Source organism: Chelmon rostratus, chromosome 11 (genome assembly GCF_017976325.1).
Source record: "Chelmon rostratus isolate fCheRos1 chromosome 11, fCheRos1.pri, whole genome shotgun sequence".
NCBI classification, from domain to species: Eukaryota; Metazoa; Chordata; class Actinopteri; order Chaetodontiformes; family Chaetodontidae; genus Chelmon; species Chelmon rostratus.
This window is the reverse complement of record NC_055668.1, coordinates 21,169,821-21,190,172: the sequence shown is the minus strand read 5'-3', so window position 1 is coordinate 21,190,172 and position 20,352 is coordinate 21,169,821. Positions and strand designations below refer to the sequence as shown.

Sequence of the window (20,352 nt, the reverse complement as noted above, 5' to 3'; positions counted from 1 at the left end):
GAGCTGCGTCCTGCTTCTGTGCTGTCTTGGTTGAACTCCTCGCTGCAGCAGGCGGGGGCACGGAGGAGGAAGAGGGGAAGTGAAGAGATGAAGAGGCCGGCTGCCCGAAAAAGGAGAGACCGAAATGCCGCTGGAGTGTTAGTCTGAAATGTTAGGCCGCTATTTTTGAGAAAAAATGTTACATCCTGCTGGTACGAAGTGTTAAATATATATATTTTACTCATGTCTGTGTAACCTCTGCAGACATTCACAACTTGTGTTAAAGCCGTTAAGGTCCTCATATGGTATATGATGTTTTTAATCATAATAAAGAAATTAAGCAGATACAGGCTGTAACTACACTGTTATGTTATCTGACTGTTTTATAATCTCTATTGTAATAGTCTATTGCTGTTCAGTATTTTGTCTGTTCTCCGTTCTTCCTCAGATGCTGCCATAAATAATAATAATATTATACTGCTACATAAATACCATTATGGGTCAGCTGGTCTCATCAGAAGAAGAGCTTTCTCAAGTCAAGGCTGCCATTGGTTCTCTCCTCTATGATGCCATGCTGGAAGGCGGCGCCGTACCTGAGCTCGGAGTCGTCCACCCTCTCCTCCTGGCCAATCACGATGAGAGCTCCGACTCCCAGGCCCGCCTCCAGGAACAGCTGCAACAGGTTGATGAGATTTAAAAGAAAGTGCGGCAGTATGTGTGACTGATGATGCTGCTGCATACAAGCACTGAGGAGGCGTAGACTGACTGCCAGACATGAGGCGATCTGCTCCTCCTCACAACGACTGAGCGGGTGAACTGCTCATTGATTTACGCTTTAAATGCATCCCATTTTTCGCGATGAACAGGAGGGTAAAGAAAGGTGCCGTTGCCTTGAAACAGTTAAGAAAGAGCGATTGTGCACCACTCAGTGTTAGCAATGTCCTCTGAGGAGGTTACAAATCAATAAAGTGGCCAACGAGGAGCAATATGATGATGACAAAACGCTCTTCACAGTTGCATTTTAGCATTTTATTTTATTGAGACAGATGATAAGAAACGGTTGCCATTTACTTCTTCTCATCCAGCTGCAGGGCGACATTGGGAAAAGGGCGCCCACCTACCTGAGGGATCTGATTGGCCGACTGTCGACCTTCTCGGATGAGCCCCGCCTGGCTGGCCTGGTGGGATTAGTGGTTACCATGGTGATGGATATGGCCTACACATCATCAAAACAGTCAGCAGGTGTGAAAGAGAAGTCAGCGGGGTCATCATCATGCCAGGTAAAGCCTCTGATAGAAAATAATGAAGGCAATTTATAAAAGTAAAAGCTCGCTGAAGGCCAGGCGCAGCAGGCGGATGCACCTTTTTTTTCATGCACTGGTCAATTTTGAGATTTTGGTCTATTTTGCTTCCACAACATGTCTTCTTTCTTTCAGGCAGGTGGAAAGAAATCGTCTGTGTTTATTTTCTGTTCTGGAAGTGCATGCAAATTAGAGGATATTTCATTAGATATGACCTCATTTGCATATCTAAACATTACATTTCTGAAAACTTGTAATACAAAAAATAATAGTCTTAATCTAAGTAATGAACTGGGGGAGTTTCATGCTGATATTCACCTGCAGTGTGCAAAGCGAATTTTACCTTTCAAGGCCGTTTTTGCTAAATGAGTTTTTTCTCATACTGTGAGCCATATTACATTCATTACGAACAGATTTTTTTCTAGCTTTTGACAGTGTTTTCTGATGTATGGAATGATAAACAAGAGATATCCAAAATGACCTCTGTAAAAACCTGTGACTCTAATGCAGGCATGTCCAAACTATTCCATAAAGGGCCGTGTGGCTGCAGGTTTTCGTTCCAACCAAGGAGGAGCACACCAGGCCAGCCAATCAACATCAAGGGATCACTGAGTTATCAGCTGAAGACTGAGCTCAGCTAATTAAGCTGGTGTGCTCCTCCTTGGTTGGAACGAAAACCTGCAGCCACACGGCCCTTTATGGAATAGTTTGGACATGCCTGCTCTAATGTATCAACAATTTTTTTTTTTTAGATTTCTGTTTTGGAAATGTATTCAAATTAATGCATATTTGATTATACAATGACTCATTTGCATACTTAAAAAAACATGTAATAAGAAAATCAATTGTCTTAACGTATGTATTGGACTGGGGAAGTTTCATGGTGACATATATTAGTTAAAATTGTTACCAAATTCACCTGTAGTGTGTTGCCTAAAATATTAAGGTCTAGTATAGTCCTGTGTGTATTTACTGATACATTTCAGCCAGCTGTGCTAAAGAGGATTGCCAGAAAAAAATCACGATTGTAGAATATCCATGTATGAATCACTACCTCCAGCAGAGAGTGCAGGAGCTGCAGGAGGTGATGGAGGAATACCTGAAGCGCTGCAGGATCAACCTGAACGACAAAAACAAGCTGATCCAGGACTCCATGAGACTGGAGGCCCAGCTGAGCCTCAGCCTCACCCAGCTGAAGACCTGTCTGCTCGGGGGAAACTGCGACTCCAGGTGAGAGAATACAGCACAGGTGAGCTCAGTGGAGTAGAGGATGGTGAGAGAACACAGCGCAGGAGTGGTCATGAGGAGTTCGTCTTGATCTCACACCGTCTGGTCCTCCAGGTCTCTGAGGCACTGGGCCAGCGGAGCAGCGTTTAACACCCAGATGTTGGTTCACCTGGCCAGGCTTGAGGGTAAAGCTGAGCCCCTGGCTGCAAGGGCGGCGCTGGAGCAATACAAGGAAGACCTCACACAGATCATACCTGCTTACAGGTAAGACCATAGTTACTGCAGTGCACCAATCAAACATCATGGAGCGTCTCATCACTTAGTCAGCAGCAAACAAGTTCTGCTCATGCCCTAATGGATGTGTATGGTGCTGGCTCCAAATGCCACATGTGTATGAACATGTGGGTCACTTATGGGGCTACAAATTGGGAATGGCATCTTTTGGTTACCATGTTGTATTAGACATAATAAGTTAGGCTGCAAATTTAGATAATTTTATCTTCTATGTTTTTTTAATTTTCCCCTTTTTGACCAGATGTCAGCTGATTACTGACACACAAGTGGCCCACTTTGGCCATTTTTGCCTTGCATGCTACTGTCTGAAAGTGCAGCTATATAGTGAGAAAGGCTTGTTGGGGCTGCATACTGGGGTTTATAAAGACTTGGAGATGACTCTTTAGTTCTAATGATTTATAGTTTTTTTTCTAATAACACATGGTTGGCCAGCAGTAAATAAAAGTTGCATGAGCCATTTGCAGATCCAGAGTCTTTTTACTGATGATATGTGTACAGCTGCACACTGTAGGTGGACAGCCGATGCAGGAAGTGTACTATACAGCATACCGTCCAACTCAGATTTTTTGAGAGCATGTTGTCAGACAGCAAACACACAGCACTTCAGTGGAAGCAGGAGCCTAATGGAGCACACTGACAGTGGAAACCACAGCCACGCAGGGCCCGGCTGTCCGCTCTGAGACAAGCACTCCAGTCAGCCGCAGATCTGACAGCAAAAACACAAAAAAGCTATCAGACTGTCAGAAAAGTTGAACTTTCAGCTTACATTCAGACTCGCTGCTTATAGTAGAAATATTCTGTCTGACAGGCTATAGCTGCAATTGTGGCGTAATCAACAGCATGTGAGTAAAATGTTTAAGTCTTTCCCAGTTCTTCCTGCCATCCTCTCACCCTCCATCTCTTCATTGTAGGCGTTATAAGTCTCACACAGTGTGTGTCGTCAAATGCCGAGGGGGTCTTCTGGCATCATGTGACTCCTCCGGCGAGGCGTTAGAGGAGGGCTCCATGACGGGACTCAATGTGACAGACAGAGAGACGGGAAAGAGTGTGACCATCCCTCTATCCAGCATGGAGACAGAGACAGGTAGACTTTTAGAAGTAACCAAGAAACCTACTTATTCAACTTTAGTTTATTTGCATTTAACTGAAATAAGCTGATCTTCACAGGGAGAAGAAGGAGAGATTCGGGGTCTGACAACACCTCTGCAGCTGCGTCCTCCTCCATTAACCTAGACCTGATCACCTCAGATCAGTACGCCCAGGCATACCTGGACCATTTGTTCTCAGGTAAAGGACCTGTGGCACAGCTGGAGAACTACTTCATCAACGCTGGTGACAATCTGAGAACGCTAAGAACTCAACCAGGATGTAAAACCAAGATGGGGATGAGCGATGGGACAGAACAAAGTGATGGAGCGCATCCTGAAGGCCGGGCAGAGGGCATAAACGCAGCACAAGGAGTGGAGGTGGGAAAAGATGAGAAACAGGGATGGGGAGGAAGACGAGAAGAGGCGGAGGAACGCAGGCAGAGAGAGAATGAAAGTTTGAAGCTGAGCATTGCGGAGACGCAGCTGGATGAGAGCCTTGATCACAGCCTTCACAGTGCAGCAGGTACATGAAAACAGCAGCAATCACAAGACGGCAGCAGTTAAACCATCAAACTCAGCTCAGAGACATGAAATCTTTGTGTGATTCAGAGAGTTTAAAGCTGATTGCTGGATAGGAGCTGGATGGAAGTTTTACAGATTTTTTTCTGCAATGCTAAACGCTAACGCGACAATAAACTTGTCCAAATCTGAAATTTGGGTATGAGTGTCATTTCTTTTACACACGGTTCGAAAGGCCTTTCAGATTTGGACATTTTACTGACATGCAAGCAAAGTGTTTGGTTGCCTCAAGAGCTCAAATGTGTCACGTTTGTATATTCGCTCAATACCAAAAAAACAAATGACAGATGTGCTAGCAGAGCCAGTGCAGCCAATAGGCTTATAGTATGTGCTCTACAGCTGCAGACTACAACAGAGTGCTGTAATGGTTTCTGTTACTGGCTGCTACTGGGCTTGCTCAAGTGTTAGTGTAGCTTGTAAATGTAAACCTGAGCTTCTAATCAACATTCATGTTAATAGTGTGTGTCTTTGTTAAGTAGCTGTGTGATCAAACTGCCTTTTCTCCCCTCACATGTGACACCATCGATGTAACGTCGCTTTAGCCGGTAGAAAAAAGGACTCATATCACACGGCTGTGACTTTTTTTTTTAACCACACTCCTGTCCAAAGGTCACAAGCACAGCAATCCGTCCTCCACCTGCACAGGACCATTTCCCCTGCGTGAGGCCTGCTGAAGAAGAGGACACTCACAGAAGAGGTGACACTTTCCGTTAAGTGTTTCTCGCTCAGAAAGGTTGAAAAGATGCTTTCTCTCTGCGTGTTATGGCGCGAGATGCAGCAGGTGGGCGAGCGGCGCAGGAAGGAGCTCTCATGCGGCGTAGCTGGCAGCACTGTGTGAATGTCAGCCCGGGAAGGAGCGTGTGTGTGTCTGTGTGTGTGTCTGTGTGTCTACAATAGACGAATAAATGGAGGTGGAGAATTTGGGCAAACCATTTGTGTGTCTGTGTGAGTTAAAAATGAGAGAATGATCAAACGGATGTATAAAGTGACTTAGAGAATAAGGGACGACAGTGACGGCAGCACAGGAAGAAAGAGAGAGCGGTACAAGTGGTTGATGGTTTTTCTGTGTGTGTGTGTGTGTCAGGTCTCGCTCGCTGTCGATGAGTCACACTTCACAGCTCCAATTACTGGTCTCTGCTCTGCTAATGCCGTCTGATTGGTGTTATTACTCTCTCGCTCTTTTATTCTCTTCCTCCCTCTCACTCTTTTCCCCTTTTCTTCCACCGGCTATCAGACTAGTACGACTTAATCATTCAGTGTGATGAAAATCTGACTGATTTTGTACACACACGCTGATGAAAAGCAGTGCACGTAATTCATAAACAACATATAAAACTGCAAGGATTTGCACAGGACTCATTCTTTCATATTTTTCTTTTTAATCTCTTATCTCCACTTTCCTCTTTCTTTGGCTTTTTTTTTTTTCAAACAGCTTTCCCTGGAATCTCTGGCTTCATTTCTGAAGCACGTAACGTCTTTTTCTGGCAATTCAGCTCGCTTCAGATTGATTTCTTGGCACAGAAAAATGTTTCTCTGGCCAATATAGAGAAAGACATCAAGAGAGACAGCGTTTCAGCATATTTCGACTGGAAAAAGGCTGACGAGCTTCAATCCAGACAAGAAACACACAAACACGGTATCAAACACGCTTCGCTACTGTCATTAAACGTGGCTTTACAGGCCCAGTGGGGATGCAGGTCTGCACAGTATGTTGTCCGTTATTTTATTTGTTTTAAGAATAAAGCAGATTTTTAAAAAATGTTGCATTTGACAGCAGACGTATTTTTTCCCATCAGCCAGTGAACAAATTTGCAGCAGCTTATGTTACGTCCACTCGCCGTCGCTACGAAAAACAGTTTAGTCAGTCATACTAACCGTGTCTCCATCAAGGCGTTTTTATGTGTGTTTTGAAGTATCGCATTGGAAAAGCTTGATGGACACCACATAATTCTAAAAAACATCAACAATTTCAGGTTTTTACGCTCGCTTGAGGTGGTTATTGCCTTTTTTGAAAAATGGTTGCTCCGCTAAATTGCCGAATGTTAGATGGAAGCAGCTTTTCTGACATAGCCGACACGTCTCACGTGACCAGTTGTTTCCGCAACAAAACCCAAAGAAAAATAAGAAGAAGCTGTTTGCACTGTCGTCATCTTCCCGGATTTTCCCATGACGGAATGAAAACATGGCTGGTAGAGCCAACAGCAGGTACGTGAAAACATGGCCGACACTGTCTGACATGAAGGGAACGTTGAGCCCTTCTTCTACTCTGTTTGTCACCGCCACGCAGAACGAAACTTTATCGCTCCAAACAAGTTCATAGAAACGTGCCTAATTTGCATTTTCTTTGTTTTGTTTTGTTTTGTTTTTTTTTTTGCGACATTTTGATGATAAAAATTCACTTGACAATAGATGGAAACTCTGGATCTAGCGTCAAAAACCCGTAATAGGAAAACACCCACTTACCTACCAATGAGATATTTAAGGTTTAAAATGCTTTTAACATGTGCGTCACTGTCAGATGTACAGTAAATCCTGCACACTGTGTACAAACATAACCAACCACTTCATGAATAGACAGTATATTTATTTATTTGCACTACTGTATTGTTTAAAATTCATAGAAACGCTTGACTTGCATATAAACACTGTATGCTATTGGTCATTATTGCTCTTCAAATGTATTGACCTATTTTTTCATCCACTTGTATGTCCATGATAGCTAATTTATGTGTATCTTTGCTCAGCTTTGTTGTCCCTGTTTTATCTACTTCTGTCTTCCTGTAAATTGTTCTTTGTGCTTCACTAAGAGACATGAAATGTAACGGATGAGTGGTCCCTGCAAAATAAAAAGCCACCTTTTCCACTTAAGGCTGAATGAAAACACTGTTGCTACAGCTGCCTTTAGAAAAAAGCTTGTTGTTTACGTTCTTGCCTACAGTAGATTTGTGAAATATCATGCAAATTACGAAAGAGAAAACTTCAGCTTTCCAATTAAAATCGGAGGAAATCGGAGCATTGTCAGCAAGAGCGTGCAACAGAAGGCCCCGCAGAGGCCCGACTGGTGGATTCAAATCCAGGAGCCTTCTGTTCAGCAGCAGGGCTAACTGCTGACATCATCATGTGGACACCTACATATGCTTCAGAGAGTAGCTTTAAGGATTCACATGGTTCCCTGCGATGTTTAAAATAACACCTGAGGAGGGCCGGAGTGTCCTCATTAAAGCAGGGTGACTCCACCTGATGGCCTGAGTTTAGATGGGAGCACATACAGGCGCCTCCATGTCTGGATGTATGTGTGGAAGCGTGCTGCTTTTCCCGTCTCCAGCCCCGAGTAGGCGTGTAGGCCCATGTGGACCTGAGCGTGCGCGTCTGTGTGCGGTCGGTTGTTGTGAAAGCTTCGCCGCGGCAACAGAGAATCGCCACAGTAACTCGACATCATCTCGCCGCCCACGGGCTCTCAGCAGAGAACGGTCGCTGACACAGAGTAACCTACTGACGAGAGCGTGCGTGGACACGGCGTGCATGTGCACCTCCTGCCGTGTTTATTGTCGGTGGATGTGCTAGCGTGTAAAGTCATCAACTTCTGGCAAGAGAACGGGCGAAAGACGAGCAAGTGAGACAAGGAATAGAAGGAGAGACTGAAAGAGAAGTTAATGTAGAACGGAGGAGAGAGAAAGAAGAGAGAGAGCAACAGACGAGTGAGGTGACAGACTGAGGGAAGGAGGGAATGAAGGACAGAAGGAGAATCAAATGTAAAGACAGCTAGAAAAGGGTGGAGGCTGCAGGAGGAAGACTGGAGCAGAAAGATGGAGCCTGGAAACTTACAGCCCCTGAAAACTTGGGTTCAGATCATACGTATTTCTCAAAAACACTTACATTTCTAAGGAAGATATTTATTCAGTGTTTAACACTCAAAAACAAATGTTTTTAAGTAATCTGCTCTATCAGGGCTGTGTGTGTGGTTTGATTGACAGTAACCAAACACCAAAAATGCCATCAGATTCTCATTCAGATGTAGCTAAATCGTGATTGGTGCAGGAGAATGTGACATTGGCTTTCCCCAGCTGGGCTTCACTTCAAACCAGTGACAAGAGCCAAGAGAAAAAAGGAAATCTCTAATGTGAAAGCATCAAAACAGTTTGAACTCTAGCAGAAAAGAGTATGTTCCTGCAGACTCCGTCACTCCCAGAAAGAACATGATGGATAAATTATGTTTTCAGGCCCTTTAAAGATGCAGCTTTCTTTTCATCGTAATATTTCTAATTTCAAATGTAGTTATTTATGAACAACTGTCGCAAAGCCTGGCTAACATGTAGCCTAAATCCAGCATGTTGGTCATCTTCTACCAAATCACAACACAAGACGCTGATCATTGCTGCTCTCTGGTGGTCGGGAGTATTAATTCCTCCTATCAATAATGGGAACAATGATAGATAAAATTTGACAGTTGTCTTGTCCCACACTGCGCCCCAGTGAGATAAAAATAATATAACTGTGTGTGCATTAGTAATAACTGAAGAAGACATTTAGAAGTAATGCAAAAGCTACTTTCCCTTGTAAGTAATTACTTTTCTACTCAGTAATTGGTCCTGGTTTTTCAGTTATTTTTTTGAGAGAAGTAGCTATTAACTGTAACTAATGGCTAATTTTCAGTAACTTGCACAACACTGCTGAAAACAAGTGTGACATATAATAAATGTGTACAAAGTTGTCTTAACAATTATTAGAAACAGGGTTGTTTACGGTGGAATATTGTTGGGTGGAAAAGAAGACTGAAGGGGCATGAAGACGTTTTGAATCTCTGTGGGATCTTCACTACGAGCATCATCTTTTACATTAATAATAATGATAATGATAATGAATTTTATTTATAGGTGCCTTTTAAAGTACCCAAGGGCGCCTTATACAATATGATTAAAAACAAGCAGCAAAGTGTCAAGGCATCATAAATAATCAAAGCAGTAATATGCAATGACAAGTTTATAAAAAAGAGGTAGAAAATCATCGTTCATGTAAAGCTCAGTGTGGTTGTGGCCATTAGAGTTCGAATCGCGCCATCATAGTCATCTGATCTATCATCATTATAAAAAAGTATTGATTAGTGCAGCTTCGTGAGCTGAATAAGATTTAAGTGTTAAAGCACCATATTGTTGATTTTGCATGTTTTAGCCCATTAACTCCAAATTGCATCCACTTTACGTCATTGCAGAGTCCTATAGGCGCTTAGATTGATTTCCTACCTTCGAGGCAGCCTCTGGATTCAAGACATTTCACCAAGGGAAAATTAACTTTCACTGACGTGGAACTTGGTTGAGATAGATAATCCATCACAGTGAACAATTTATTTATCAAAGGTCCGTTATTGTCAGCTGTGAGCAGGGACTGTTGGTGTGTTCATGGATGCTCCCAAATCTCTAAGATTTGAGAGAAGCTGCCAAAAACCACACTATCCTCCTCACAGCATCCATGTTTGTTTTGTGGTAGTCTTTTGGCTTATGTACAAATGCATTGCATTGGCAGCTGACTTCGTGTTAGAGCACACGGCGGCCAGCTGAAACTACAGGGGGGTATACCATCGGACTATTGCCTTGTGAGATAAAAAGTGATATTTTGAGATAGGACAGCTAGCTGGATAGCATGCTAGATTCAGTCGATACAGCTTTGGAACACAATACATAGACGTCTTTGTCATAAATTAAAACTGAGACTTCTTCACATTACGTTCATAACTTTAGTTAATTTTGGAACGTTTTACACTAAAATTTGTTGTGTGGTGACCAGGGTACATACACACCAGCAGTGTCCAGAACATAGTCGACCTCTGCTGCATTAACAATGGTAGTTACAATAGGCAACACATGCACACACACACACACACACACACACGAACGCACACAAGAGCACATCAACACCGGATCTGCAGGCAAGAGTTCATGCTCTGGTATTTGCCTGACATTTAGTTTCAATCCGTGCCATGTGTGTGAAACACCTGCTCTACCATGTGTAAACACACACACACACACACACACACACACACACACACACACACACACACACACAGAGTACGTGAAAGTACTTCATGCTCTCATTTTAGGCCTGTCAGTCAAGCCAGTCAAGCAGCTAATAATTTGCAATGGTAAAAGCAGACATAATGTACTGTATTAGCGCTGGATGATGGTCTCATAGACATTTACTACGCAGTTTGTGTGTGCTTTGTGTGTGTGTGTGTGTGTGTGTGTGTGTGTGTATTTTTAACCTGGACATTTACTGCTGGGAGGACAAAGTGACAGCCCCATTACTAGAAAATTAACCCCCTGTCCTGCACAGACAGCACCCCCTCTCTTTTTCAACAAGCTTGACATTATTACCACACAAATGCCACTTGATCTGCAGGGTTGGAGGGAGAAAAGTATGTGTTAGAATATTAATACTAATAAATAATCAAGGAGATATGTCAAAACACGGGCGCAACAAGAATATAATCAATTCAAGAAAAAGCCTGTAAGAACGAGTTTGTACTCTTCCCTGATTTTAGGAGAAGCTGTTCAAAAAAATTGAGGCTAAATAAGAGCACAGACACATTTTAGTATTATCCTGAAACGAGCAGAGGACAGGTGTCTCCTTCCAGTCATTGAGATATAACGAAACTACAGCTGTGAATCATCGGCATAAAAATGACACCAGGTACTGGAACATGATAGGATCAAGAATAAGGCCCTGTGGTACACCATATGTTAATAAGGCAAATGAGGACACATTCATGGACACACAGATTTTTTTTTACAAGACGGGTAAGATTTAAATCATGTACATGCAGTTTCAGATAAAATCACACACTCTCTGAGCCTCTCCAGAAGGATATCATGATACTGCCTTAACCATAAGGTTGTACAAATCTGCAGCTCTGTAAAAAAATAGATGACTGGCGTAGTTTGGTTTTCTTCCATCTACATTTTTGTTTCATACTTCCTGTTATCCATTGACCATGAATTCGGACTGTGAGAGAACTATTTTTCTAAGACTAATAATCAAAATTCTATACTCTTTAACTATAATTACCATTTCACAAGGATGCGTAGAGTTGTTTTAGGTCTATTTTGCCAAATTACTAAAACGATAATACTTGGCCATCTCTCTTGGATGCTTGTGCATATAATAAATCTGGCAGGTATTGTTATTCCAGTGCTGCCCAGGCTGTCATCCCGAACCTCTGACACAGGCAGTATAATGTCTGACCGAGAGACAGAAATAAGCCAGAAATGTATGAAGGACCAAATTAATGTCTAGACAGTGAAATAAAGTTAGACTGACATATGAAACATAAAGAGTCGCTGTGCTTTTTCCCTGTTATACTGTAGATGCAGCCAAGGCACCCAACCCACTTAAAGGCTTCTAGAGGAAATGTTTTTCTAAGCTGTGACACCTGTGAAGGGCACCAGAGAAGAAGAGTGGCAGTAACCTCATATAAGACCGATACATAAACAGACACACATGAAGACAAATAAGATAAAACATCAACCCACACAGAGAAGCACTTTCCATCACTATGTTATATCACCGTGTTTCCAGACAAGGCTAAACACATCCTGGACCATCTCTTAGCTGAACACACAGAGATGGAATTGATGTTAATCCTCTTATCTAACTCAGCTAAAACAGCATATTCCCAAAAATATCCCAGTGCTCCTTTAGAGGAACACGCCCACACAGGTGTTCTCACTTATTCTGGCTGATTAGACGTCTGCTCATTGAAGTTAGGCAGCGCTATGCTGGAACTTAAGTGGGGACACCAAACACAATGTGCCGGTGAAAATGATGAAGGCGTTAATTATCCTACTTTAGCTTTGAGGTGCAGCAGGAGAATGTAAACCAAATATGTTTTGCATTTGATCACACAGTGAGAAAAGTTCTAATGAAGCAACATGAGAGATTTCCCGGTGCTAAAGATCCTTTCATTTAAAGTGAGCTGTGAAGCACTTTGTGAAGCCTGTTTCAGTTTGAGCTCCACAAACTAATCACTGATCATCCTTCTGACGTTTAACAATGATAAACAGCTTACAGGTGCAGGTGATTAATTAGTGGTATGGGCGCTATGAATAGCCACAGTCAAGCCATTTAAGTCAACGTTTTTCATGTAGTCTGATATCACAAATCGCAAATTTGCCTCAGAGGACTTTTCCATCTCTGCAGCATATGACAGCCACTATCATTAGACCCTCAATTCAGGGGGTAAAAAATGTAAAAATGGAAGAAACCACTGGAAGAGCAACAGTGGAGGGATCCCTCTTTCAGGACAGACAGATGTGCAAATGACGTCATGTGTACAGAGTAGCGTTATTGACTATAAACATGTGAAGTATCACAAGAGGCGAGGCTCAAACACCCCATCCACACATACAGAAGCAGGGAAACAAACACAGAGGGAGAAAGAGAGCAGAGTAACTGGCCTCTGGCTGACAGTCATGATCACCTGAGATCACAGCTGTTTGGCTGCTGCTCACAGATGTGCCGCAGTCGGTGTGATTGACCTTCGTCTTTGCCTCATTGACAGTTCTAATGACTGCAAACGGCTGTTTCTACGTCCATTTATGGCTAACTCTGGGAGTGGAGATCAGTCAGTGATTGAAATTTATAAAATCAGAACAATTCATAAATGTAGCTTTGCAAATCTAGCAAAAACAATGTGTATGCATATACACGCGCACAGTTTTATTTTACACAGAGCTTTATGTATTTGGCCCCTGGTGTGCAGGTAAGTTCATAACTAGAAGCTAATTCTTCATAGGAGATACAGTAATACTCTGATCTAATAAGAAACAAACAAACAAGAGGGGATTAAAAATCATGATATTTCTTTCAGTGCGATCTCTTTTGTTAACAAGCAGAGTCACTAATATTGTCAAAAAGTGACAAATGGTTAGCCAGTCCCAGAGGAGAAATGTCTCATACCGACAGAGTTATTACTGTTGCAAAACCTTTGAAATGTTGTCAAGGAAACCAGAAGGGCAAAGACAGATCCGTTCTCTCACTGCTGTCGTAGACAATTCACATGACACTTAAAGAAAATGCATTTGTTTTGACTTTAAGATTCATCTTGACAATGCTTTATAGTTTGTACACCTTCACTGCAGAATATAGACAACAGGAAGTACAACATATATCGGAAGTTTCTTCTGTGCAACCTTTGAATGTCTCGCCTCGGAACATTATTCAATGTATAGGCTTTGAGCACTGACAGACAGCTAAAACAAAGAGGAGTGAACGGTGGAGAGAAAATCAAGGCCGGTCCTGTTGTCTCGTACTAAGAGGCTGTGTCGAGCTTGACAGCCAACACAGACTTTCTGACAGTTCAGGCATCATTCATTGTTCAGGGGCAACCATGCACACACACACACACACACACACACACACACAGAGTACAGATATAAATTCACACTCTTTCCAAGCATGCCAACCTGCAAGCAGAGACCGTCCAGGCACGTACCTGTCTAATAAAATCAAAGGAGACAGCATAATTTTAGACAGATGCGTCAGCGGGCAGGTAGTGAAAAGACTCAACACCTGTGCACAAGCAGCGTAAAACACACCACAACAAATCTCTTTTGCAGACTCACATTCTGCAAGCAGAGAACATCATAAAAAAGGCTGTGTAATCAAATTATCTTCAAATGCACAAATACTAGACAACCCTGTTTCAAATGGAATAAAAAAACCCTTCCCTACCAGGAAGAGGATTTAATGGAACTGCGAAGAATCCATCACTCTGCACGCAGAGAACGGGCACATCCATCACAGTGGCAGCGCTGGAGGAGGAGAAGAACCGGACTCTTCCATCAGCCTGATGTTATATGGCGGTAAAGGCTTTCTACTGACCAGCTGTGCAACTTTCTATCCACACACTCACATTTTATGACTTCTTTAAAAGCCTTGCACGTTGTAATTTTCGCAGCCAGGCTTCACTTTGACCCTCCACTTCACCAGGAAGGTTGACCTGAAGTGTGCTCTTAACAAACGCCTTGAAAGGTCAGCAATCGAGTTTTTATTTGTCGACACTGGAGGATAACAGTGTTTTAGAGTGTACGGCCAATTTGCCTCCATCTGTGTTAACGGTGACCTGCTGTGACAGTGGCGTTGACACATGGCGATGGCATGAGCATATCAGCATAGCTGCAGTGTCACTCATTCTTCAGTGGATGCTGAATGTGATTCAAAAAATATTAACTTTTCTCTCTCACATATTTACAAAGTCAAAGAGCTGCTGTTCTGAAAATGTCTGCTTCAGGTGTCATGACAGCTCCACGCAGCTTCCAGCTCAACGGTTTGGTTCGCTCGTTGTTGTGTTATCCACTTCTCCTCTTGGCCTTTTCCACTGCAAACATTTTGACCTGTTTGTCCCATTAAAGTGTCCCAGTGAGCCAAGACATTGTGACAGGGAGCGAGTCTGCCCAGTAGCAGAACTTTAAAATCAAAGCAGCTAAATGGAACTGAGCCACATTTCACTGGAGTGAAGCCAAAGGGATGAAATGTGAGTGAATGCCGGACGTAGTCAGTGAGAAAGCAGGACTGGAGGTGGCCTGCAGCTCCACCCGAGCCGAACAGGACCACTGCATTTAAGGTGGTCGGCCCAAGTTCGAACCCACTTTTGAGTTGGGTACAAGCCTAGTGTATGAAACCGTCTATCAAACATTTAGATGTATTATTAAAATAATTAGTTGCATGTTCAGTAGTTGCTCTTTACCCGTTTTGGCTTTGTGCACAGTGAAAATTAATGCAGAAAAAGGAGAGCAAATTGCAAATGTGCAGTAAAATAAGAGCTTTCTGTTTCTGATTAACCAGTCCATTACAGGGTGAACCCTGTAATGCCACAAATATGTGATTAGCTAACTAACACAAAAGGTGCAGCTCAGAACTAAAGCCGTGCATTTGTTGGAAATGAGAACTTCATTGTACTGTTCAGTTTCTATAAATCTGCTCCGATACAGATAGCAGATTTAATTAGTCCATTAGTCAAACATTTAATTCTCTCTAATGTTCTATCCTTTGGAAGGTTAAAATGAGCTTTTCTTTTAATACAAATTAATAATTTATCTCGTCTAATTTTCTCTGACAAAGAAGGACTGGTGAATATGTGTGTTTAAAACAAGCAGCAGCAGCATGGAGAATGGAGACAATGCACATTCATTATTTTTCTTGGGCCACATTTGAAAAAAAACAACAACAAAAAAACCAGACCAAATTAATGATGCAGCCTTCGCTTCCATCTCTCACACAATGACAGAACAAGTCAGATGACAGTTAATGAGATGTCAGCCATTCAGGCAAATGCCATTTTCATCATCGACTCAACATGTAACAGAAAATGGATGTTTGTGTAAATGGGAGGCTGCACGCACACACACGCACAGCTAGCTGAAATTCCCATTTACTTCCATTAAAATATAAACTCTAAGAGAAATTTGCATAATAAAGCTTTCATATTGAATCGTTCATTGCAGATTGAATTTAACACACACACACAATTACCAGAATAAATGGTGGCATTGTATGTTTCTGCAAACCACAGATATGTTGAAACTTTACATTTTAATTTTCAATTTTATGTCAGTGCTGTAGTTAAGGTCTGGCTATTCTTAGGCACATGAACCACTTGATAAAGGATATGAAAAGATCGCGTATTGGCTTAAAATACCCAGTTTAGTCCTTGCTTTTGTTGCCACAAACGCTAAAAAGCTGAGAAATGTCCCATCATCTCGTTAAAAACTCCTGATTCCGTTAGCACAAACATAAGATACGACTTTATTAAGCCCCAGTCGGAGAAATTCGAGCTGGAAAATGTCCCAACATCTAGATAAAATCTCCTCCTCCTCTGGACAAGAAACTCAGCTAATATGCATGAAGTGGTAGTCGTCACTACGTAACTTTGATACATAGAAAAGCTGATATGATACTTAAGAAAGGTAAAAATTTAACGTATCTGTGGTTTGCCGAAACGTAGAATGCCAACATTATATTCTGTCGACTGCGCTACACACACACACACACACACACACACACACACTCGATAAAGGCAGTGGACTCGCAGGGTCTCTGAAACAGGGTATCCCAAACTTTATTTTATTGGTTTTATCAGAAGTACCATGGAGAGCAGTCACAGTTAGTGGCAACACACATACAACAACTTTCCTCCTATCAGTTGGTGTTCAACAAAATTAATAAAATCAACAGAAAATTAACACTCACACGCACGGACAGAGGACAGCGGCAAAAAAAAAAAAAAAAAAAAGATAAATCAAAACGTAGAAAGAAAAAAATAATCTTCATTATTACCAACATTATAATTGTTGCGGTTATTAATCCATTTAAAAAAACACACCAAATCAGAGCTGACAAACATGAATTTCCCGAATACACCCTGTGAGAGCGGAGAGAAGAACAGAGAAAGAAAGGATGGATGGATGGATGGATGGATGGATGGATGGATGGATGGATGGAGGGGAGAGGTAGAGATGGAAAGAGATGTGCAGGAGCAAAGGCGGGATTAAAGAAAGAAAGATGAAAAGGGAGGGATTTAGCAACCACGAGAATGGCACATAGGCAGATATATTGTACTTAACTATAGATAGATGTAAGAGGGCCGATAGAAAACAGGTGAATACAAGCAGGAGATGCTGTTGAGTCATTGGGACAAGCAGCCAGACGTACACCAAGCAGACAAAAGTCACACTGTCTGAGTCAGAATCAGCAGCGAAAAGCCCGACAAAAGCCCATCTGAGACGCCCCTCCAGTCGAAAAATAAAAGACGACAGGGAGAGGGAGATGAAAAGAGGGATGAAATAACCCAGCCAGAGGAGAAGAAAGAGGACGAGAGAGAAGAAAGCCAGAGAGAAACAAGCCTTAAGCAAACTACAACTCCTCCCAAAAAGGCAATATATGTCATTCTTGAGTGTAGTGAGTGTTTCCTTTAAATAAATATGTATATTTAATTCTCTACGGTTAGCGTGATGGCCATATAGTCCACCTCACTTATAACACTGTACAGTATATACACAATATTATTATTATTATTATTTCTTTAATGACAAAATAACCTTTAGATGTACATACAGTATTCCTCGCCCTCTGTCAGAGAATACAGCCACGGTATTAGAAGTAGCAAGCAGTGTCTTTTTTTGTTTTTGTACAAATAACCCATGCAACTCCTGTATAGATTATTTATTTAAGATACATAACTGCTTTAAGATCTCATCTCTCATTCAATAACAGCAGATATTGCCTTTTTAACAAAAAAAATTATTTAATTAATCAGTAATGTGCAAGTTACTCCAAAACAAGACATTGTCGTCTTCGTTTAAATTAAAAACATTTTTTAAGCTCTACGTACGTTAAAAAAAAAAAGTAACTGAACAGAATAAAAGGTGAACAGAAAACCTGAATCTGTACAACATTCAAACCACTTTTTTTTGTCAACACCAGGGGAATGGGATACGATTCTCTATAACTATATACAGACGTTATCATTCATGCACAGTGTCAACAAGTAGCACATTGACATTCCAAAATATGGAAAACATGGCATCAGGGAGACGGAGGGCAGGGAGGGAACTGGGGGAGAAAAGACAGAACAAAAGGTTTGCCGCCGGTTGCTTCGGCAGCAGAGAGGCCGAGAAAGAAAGACAGAAAGAGAGGGGAGAGACACAGAGGGACAGAGAGACACGATAACAATACACATGCTGGGCAGGAGAAGTCCATTTCAACCTCACTGACCCAGAAATCAAGGTATGGCTGTAACTTCATGTTTTTTTTCTTTAATGTTCATCCTCGCCTTCCTCCTCCTCCTTCCTCTCTTTATCACCATCCTCATCCCATCTCGTCAAAAGTTACTTTAAGGGTAGAGAATAGCTCTGGTAATGTTTTTTTTTTTCTTTTTTCCCCCGTCGGTACATTGATCGCTATAGCGAGATGTTGCTCAGCTCGTACCAGCGGGGCGTTTCATCCTTCCTTTGCGTCCGCTCGTCTGGCGTTGCGTTCACGTGTCCCTCAGTCCGCCAGACGGAACAGTCAGTTTAAGAAGCGAACGAGGCGACGGAAACGCGTCGCCGACCTTTTGCGTCACAAGCAACATCGTTAATGGTTCACAACTGATTCAACACCACTGTATTTTTTTCTACATCAGGTACAACATTATTATTGTGTACATCCCAGTCAAAAAAACAAAATCCGTTGTTGTTTACATCAGAAGCAACTTTGCGAACATTTTCAACGAATCAGCGCAGTAGCCGTTTCACATAAGCGACAAGAGCCAGTGCAATGCTTTTCCTTCATTTAAAACCCTGCCCTCTTCTTCAAGCCCCACCACAGAAGAATAAAAAAAAAAATCTACTCAACTCTACAGCTCATTATTCTACTCCTCGCTCGCTCTTAGTGTTATATTTACAGCGGTGGCCTGGCTGACCTTTGACCCCTCAAGCCTGAGAAGTCCAAACCAAGGCAGGAAGCTAAGTTCAAGTGCTTTCGTGATTCTTTGCCTGCTTTTGCTTTAGAAGAGAAAGAACTTGGACGGGAACTTTAAATCGTGCCAGGCAAAGCGGGCGAACTTGCTGGTCGCAGCTAGCAGTTTGTTAGCGGTGTTAGCTTCCCGCCTTGGGGCTTTGAACAGCTGTCATTAATCTGCCATCAGGTCAAGGTGGATGCACTGAGAGAGGCGGCGCAACAAAGCCGGCGTAGCAAAAGAACGAACTTCCCATCAGTGAAATAGGTTAGCTTCTGGAAAAATTGTGCAGCAAACTAATTTGATGCAAACAACTACATTACTGCAAGCTTTTCATTCCTGCACTCTGGAGAATTCGGCACATTTCAAGGAAATTCAACAAGATTTAGAAATCTCAAAGGTAATTCAGATCCTGTTGAAGTTACTCAAAAAGTGATGCAAACAGCTCCCACAATTTTTTTTTGTTTTTTTGTTTTTGCGCAAGCTAGCATACCGTTTTTACAGTGTATAAACCATTAGCTCCATGCCAGTGAAGAGACAAATGCATACAAATTTAAATAGAAAGATTCTGGTCAGGATAAAACAACGTCAAGGACGGTCTTGCCTCTTTCCAGAGTGTTCATGAAATATGAATAATATTTGGCGTTTTAAGAAAGATCCACTGGTTAGAAAACCCTTTACAGGTTGAACTGTAAATATTAAGTTTCTAATAGAAAGATTTCCCTTTGGCAAAACAGGGGTAAACTGCCACTCCAAGGCCTTCACAAGAGAACAGCTACTCTAATGGAGAGCCTCACATGGTGCAGAGTTTGGCAAATACAAGTCAAATCTCATTTATAATTGGCTGTCAAAGGGTAATTTAATGCTGGAGTTTAGAAAAGTGGTTTATTGTTCAAGTTGTTGCCAAATTGTGTAACGTTGATGCTGCAAATAGCAGAGGTCTCATGCTACAGGGCATTTATCGGAGGTGTGAGTTGTGATTTCACCTCTGCATAGCGTCACCTGCTGGTTCTCCGTTGCAGGTGCATCATTTGGAGAATCAGTAACATAACATCTAAATCATCGTCAAGATACTGTGGATTTGCCAAACTCATCCAATCCGGCGCTCTGCACAGCTCTACTCTCTCACAGGGGTTGAAAGCTCTCTGTGACAAGATTTCTGTCAAGTTTTAAATGGATTACATCTAGCCCAGACTACTTACTTTACAGATGACATTTAAAATACCACTTATTGTATTATACATCAAGTAAAAAACACAACATCAGCAGGAAAGTTCTGGCCAATTCAGATGCCTAAAGTATAGTGCCATTCAACGAACGATGGACTGTTAGAATGCCTACGTATACAGTAAGTTTCGCAAACGTTGAGATCTCCGTGGTTTTGGCTTGAACGAGT

General features: G+C 42.0%; 1 protein-coding gene across 3 annotated transcripts; it reads left to right on the top strand.

Moving 5' to 3' along the window:
• The first annotated feature begins 52 nt into the window (after positions 1-52).
• On the top strand, positions 53-4,594 carry LOC121614209. Of its 3 annotated transcripts, none has more exons than XM_041948020.1 (7): positions 53-191; positions 428-661; positions 1,065-1,259; positions 2,344-2,510; positions 2,622-2,771; positions 3,713-3,885; positions 3,969-4,594. In XM_041948020.1, exons 2-7 carry the CDS (start codon positions 476-478, stop codon positions 4,418-4,420), a joined length of 1,323 nt encoding a protein of 440 aa, XP_041803954.1. In that variant the 5' UTR covers positions 53-191; positions 428-475; the 3' UTR covers positions 4,421-4,594. The 3 variants fall into 3 exon arrangements, with proteins under 3 accessions (XP_041803954.1, XP_041803952.1, XP_041803953.1); XM_041948018.1 differs by having other exon boundaries at positions 2,341-2,510; XM_041948019.1 differs by having other exon boundaries at positions 110-150; positions 2,341-2,510.
• The last annotated feature ends 15,758 nt before the right edge of the window (positions 4,595-20,352 follow it).

Excerpts from the sequence above, each read along its gene's own strand:
- LOC121614209 (XM_041948018.1), top strand. The coding sequence starts at position 476 with ATGGGTCAGCTGGTCTCATCAGAAGAAGAGCTTTCTCAAGTCAAGGCT. Across the intron at positions 1,260-2,340 it reads CGGGGTCATCATCATGCCAG|CAGAGAGTGCAGGAGCTGCA; the intron begins GTAAAGCCTCTG and ends CACTACCTCCAG. Across the intron at positions 2,772-3,712 it reads CAGATCATACCTGCTTACAG|GCGTTATAAGTCTCACACAG; the intron begins GTAAGACCATAG and ends TCTTCATTGTAG.